A 5,058-nucleotide genomic window follows, 5' to 3' on the forward strand; every position below is an offset into this window, starting at 1 on the left:
AAACCCCATTGGTCCAACTCTCTATACATCACTCTGATCAGACAGAAACCCCATTGGTCCAACTCTCTATACATCACTCTGATCAGACAGAAACCCCATTGGTCCAACTCTCTATACATCACTCTGATCAGACAGTAACCCCATTGGTCCAACTCTCTATACATCACTCTGATCAGACAGTAACCCCATTGGTCCAACTCTCTATACATCACTCTGATCAGACAGAAACCCCATTGGTCCAACTCTCTGAGTGGGTCGGTCAGATTGACAGAGGGTAGAAATAGACAGGGAGAGATCTTTAACAGTCTCAGCCAGGAGTGGTAGAAACACTTCACATGTCAGACTGCGAAATGAGTCTGCTCTTTGTGTTTATACTTTACCATTTGTGTGTGTGTGTGTGTGTGTGTGTGTGTGTGTGTGTGTGTGTATATGTGTCTGTGTGTGTGTGTATATGTGTCTGTGTGTCTGTGTGTGTGTGTGTGTGTGTGTGTGTGTGTGTGTGTGTGTGTGTGTGTGTGTGTGTGTGTGTGTGTGTGTGTGTGTGTCTGTGTGTGTGTGTGTGTGTGTGTGTGTGTGTGTGTGTGTGTGTGTGTGTGTGTGTGTGTGTGTGTGTGTGTGTGTGTGTGTGTGTGTGTGTGTGGTCCAGACGGTAAGGACCTGTTCATTGGGAAGGCGGTGCAGAAGGCCTACCTGGAGGTGACTGAGGAGGGGGCGGAGGGAGCTGCAGGATCAGGTGACCTCATGGTTGCATCATCAGCATTCCTGAAATGACATTCTGTTTGCAGGGTCTACCCTTTCTGTTTTCTACCCTTTCTGTTTTCTACCATTACTGTCTACCGTCTTTCTGCTCTCTCTTCGTCTCTCTCTCTCTCTTTTCTTCTCAATTTGACCTTCGCTTTGACAGTATTATTTCATTCTCTGCATCTCTCTCTCTCTTTTGCTTTTAAATGTTTTCTTCTCTGTATCCACCTGTTCTCTCTCTATCTTTCTCTCCACCGATTAGTCCCCAGTCTCTTTCCTTCTCTCTATTCCTCTCTTTAACCCTCTCCCTCTCTCTATCTATCTCTCTCTTTATCCCTCTCTATCTCTCTCTCTCTCGTTCTCTCTCTTTATCCCTCTCTCCACCTATTAGACCCAAGTCTCGTTTCTATTGTTCTTGTCAATCTCTATCAGAGTCGATCCTGTGTTGTCTTTCCACTGCAGTACTGTGTTGTCTTCCCACTGCAGTACTGTGTTGTCTTCCCACTGCAGTACTGTGTTGTCTTCCCACTGCAGTACTGTGTTGTCTTCCCACTGCAGTACTGTGTTGTCTTCCCACTGCAGTACTGTGTTGTCTTCCCAATGCAGTACTGTGTTGTCTTCCCACTGCAGTACTGTGTTGTCTTCCCACTGCAGTACTGTGTTGTCTTCCCACTGCAGCACTGTGTTGTCTTCCCAATGCAGTACTGTGTTGTCTTCCCAATGCAGTACTGTGTTGTCTTCCCACTGCAGCACCGTGTTGTCTTCCCAATGCAGTACTGTGTTGTCTTCCCACTGCAGCACTGTGTTGTCTTCCCAATGCAGTACTGTGTTGTCTTCCCACTGCAGCACTGTGTTGTCTTCCCAATGCAGTACTGTGTTGTCTTCCCACTGCAGCACTGTGTTGTCTTCCCACTGCAGCACTGTGTTGTCTTCCCACTGCAGTACTGTGTTGTCTTCCCACTGCAGTACTGTGTTGTCTTCCCACTGCAGTACTGTGTTGTCTTCCCACTGCAGTACTGTGTTGTCTTCCCACTGCAGCACTGTGTTGTCTTCCCACTGCAGTACTGTGTTGTCTTCCCACTGCAGTACTGTGTTGTCTTTCCACTGCAGTACTGTGTTGTCTTCCCACTGCAGTACTGTGTTGTCTTCCCACTGCAGTACTGTGTTGTCTTCCCACTGCAGTACTGTGTTGTCTTCCCACTGCAGTACTGTGTTGTCTTCCCACTGCAGTACTGTGTTGTCTTCCCAATGCAGTACTGTGTTGTCTTCCCACTGCAGCACTGTGTTGTCTTCCCACTGCAGTACTGTGTTGTCTTCCCAATGCAGTACTGTGTTGTCTTCCCAATGCAGTACTGTGTTGTCTTCCCACTGCAGTACTGTGTTGTCTTCCCAATGCAGTACTGTGTTGTCTTCCATATGGATGGTATGCAAACAGTGCCCCCTCCTGCTGACTGTTCAGTGTCAGTAGATTTAAATGTCACTGGGAGAATCTCAGTTGCATACTCCTCTCATCCTCGCAACGGAGATTCTTCCAGTGTGTTGAATGTTCTCTCTCTCTCTCTCCCTCTCTGCGTCCTGTAGGAATGATAGCCCTCACCAGGACTCTGGTTTTGTACCCTCAGGTCATGGCTGATCACCCCTTCTTCTTCATCATCAGAAACCGCAGGACAGGTGTGTGTTACACTGTCCGTCTGTGCCTCTGATCCTATACAGTATGTATCTGACCCTAGTGCCTTCCCTGACCGTTTCTTTCTCTCCTCCCCTCCAGGTTCTATCCTGTTCATGGGCAGGGTTATGACACCAGAGGTCATCGAGCCTACCGACTTCGACAACGACTCCATGTAACTATGACGACGACCAATGGGATTCCAGTGTGCTGCTATCCTGCTATGAGGTCATATGCTCAAAGCCAATCAGATCCAGGCAAAACGACGCCATAAACGCAACCTTTCCTCTCCCCATCGTCGGCTGTGTTTTTATACTCTTATCGAGAATATACATGATTCCTATTCTATATTCTATATTCTATTTGATATATATTGATATATACATATAATGTGACTGTGTTTTGATACTGTAAGCTTTAACCACTTGGTAAGAGAGAGGGAGAGAGAGATGTAAATATATATAAAGAACAGTAAAATGGTTTCTATCGTCTATTGGACCAATAGAAAGCCATTAAACATCTGTGCACTACCCCTTTAATTTCACTAACCTCACACACACACACACACACACACACACTCACTCACTCACTCACTCACTCACTCACTCACTCACTCACTCACTCACTCACTCACTCACTCACTCACTCACACACACACACACACACACACACACACACACACACACACACACACACACACACACACACACACACACACACACACACACACACACACACACACACACACACACACACACACACACACACACACACATGCTCTGTCGTTTCAGGTGTCTCCCAAATCACCGCCATTATATTCCTGTACATTTACTACTGTGTTATATATAAGACTAGATATTTATTGCAACGACAAAAAAAAAATGTGTGCAGATTATATATGTATGTAATCACACAGAATCTTAGTAATTCTATTTTAGTTCCTCGTCGTCCCCACACTAGAAGTACCCGGCTAAAATACTGATGAACTAACATGCCTTTATGAGTTGTTGATTTAGCGGAGGCTTTTGAAGACAGTCGAACAGGTTGTGTAAAATAGTTTGCTCTTGAGAAGAGGCTGGAACAGGCAGGAATTATACCAACAGCTGTATTCACTCTTTTACTGAATTAAACATCAATGTGTTCCAGTTACAATTGTCTGGTGTCTTTTTGTATGTAATTTCATTGAATTGTATTTGGTAAAACTACTTTACATGAAGTACCTCTTATACCAGTGTAGTAACGCTGTATATACAACAGTGTACTGTATTAGTAATAGTAATTACATCACTTGTAATGATGACCGTCTGAGGTAAAGGGTCATATAACAGAGTATTGTCACGTTAAGACTGGAAATGACCTTGACAAGCCCTCTGGATGCTTCATTATACCTCACAGCAGCAACAACAGAGTCGGCAGAGGCCAAATCTGAGCAATATTATTTCTGTCCAGGATAGGACCATCATTTGGCATGGAGGGGGAGAGAGATCTGATCACAGAAGTAGTCAAGGGCACACTGGAGGACAGACAAGACTAGGGAATGAGGCTGCATTCTCAGAGGATTCCTCGTCTCCTCCCCCTCATTGCAGATGATGGAAAGGAAGCTGAAGGCAGAATAACCATATAATTACTGAACAATGAAGGCTGTGGAAGTCGAGGGGGGGTTGCCTGTGCTGCAGACGTCTGTAAAGGCCTGTTAATACAGGACTAGTAAAGGTCTGTTAATACAGGACTAGTAAAGGTCTGTTAATACAGGACTAGTAAAGGTCTGTTAATACAGGACTAGTAAAGAACTGTTAATACAGGACTAGTAAAGGTCTGTTAGTACAGGACTAGTAAAGGTTTGTTATTACAGGACTAGTAAAGGTCTGTTAATACAGGACTAGTAAAGGTCTGTTAATACAGGACTAGTAAAGGTCTGTTAATACAGGACTAGTAAAGGCCTGTTAATACAGGACTAGTAAAGGTCTGTTAATACAGGACTAGTAAAGGCCTGTTAATACAGGACTAGTAAAGGTCTGTTAATACAGGACTAGTAAAGGTCTGTTAATACAGGACTAGTAAAGGTCTGTTAGTACAGGACTAGTAAAGGTCTGTTAATACAGGACTAGTAAAGGTCTGTTAATACAGGACTTGTAAAGGTCTGTTAATACAGGACTAGTAAAGGTCTGTTAATACAGGACTTGTAAAGGTCTGTTAATACAGGACTAGTAAAGGTCTGTTAATACAGGACTAGTAAAGGTCTGTTAATACAGGACTAGTAAAGAACTGTTAATACAGGACTAGTAAAGGTCTGTTAGTACAGGACTAGTAAAGGTTTGTTATTACAGGACTAGTAAAGGTCTGTTAATACAGGACTAGTAAAGGTCTGTTAATACAGGACTAGTAAAGGTCTGTTAATACAGGACTAGTAAAGGCCTGTTAATACAGGACTAGTAAAGGTCTGTTAATACAGGACTAGTAAAGGCCTGTTAATACAGGACTAGTAAAGGTCTGTTAATACAGGACTAGTAAAGGTCTGTTAATACAGGACTAGTAAAGGTCTGTTAGTACAGGACTAGTAAAGTCTGTTAATACAGGACTAGTAAAGGTCTGTTAATACAGGACTTGTAAAGGTCTGTTAATACAGGACTAGTAAAGGTCTGTTAATACAG

General features: G+C 43.7%; 1 protein-coding gene across 1 annotated transcript in view; it reads left to right on the forward strand.

The window, feature by feature from the left end:
- serpini1 (serpin peptidase inhibitor, clade I (neuroserpin), member 1) overlaps nt 1–3,031 on the forward strand; it is a 51,728-nt gene extending 48,697 nt beyond the window's left edge. Inside the window, exons 7-9 of the mRNA XM_029715896.1 lie at nt 647–733; nt 2,323–2,412; nt 2,510–3,031. Coding sequence (XP_029571756.1) covers nt 647–733; nt 2,323–2,412; nt 2,510–2,586 — 254 coding nt within the window. The 3' untranslated portion in view covers nt 2,587–3,031. The remainder of the gene's footprint in view (nt 1–646; nt 734–2,322; nt 2,413–2,509) is intronic.
- Nucleotides 3,032–5,058: the final 2,027 nt, after the last annotated feature.

This window comes from Salmo trutta, chromosome 26 (assembly GCF_901001165.1).
Source record: "Salmo trutta chromosome 26, fSalTru1.1, whole genome shotgun sequence".
NCBI lineage: Eukaryota > Metazoa > Chordata > Actinopteri > Salmoniformes > Salmonidae > Salmo > Salmo trutta.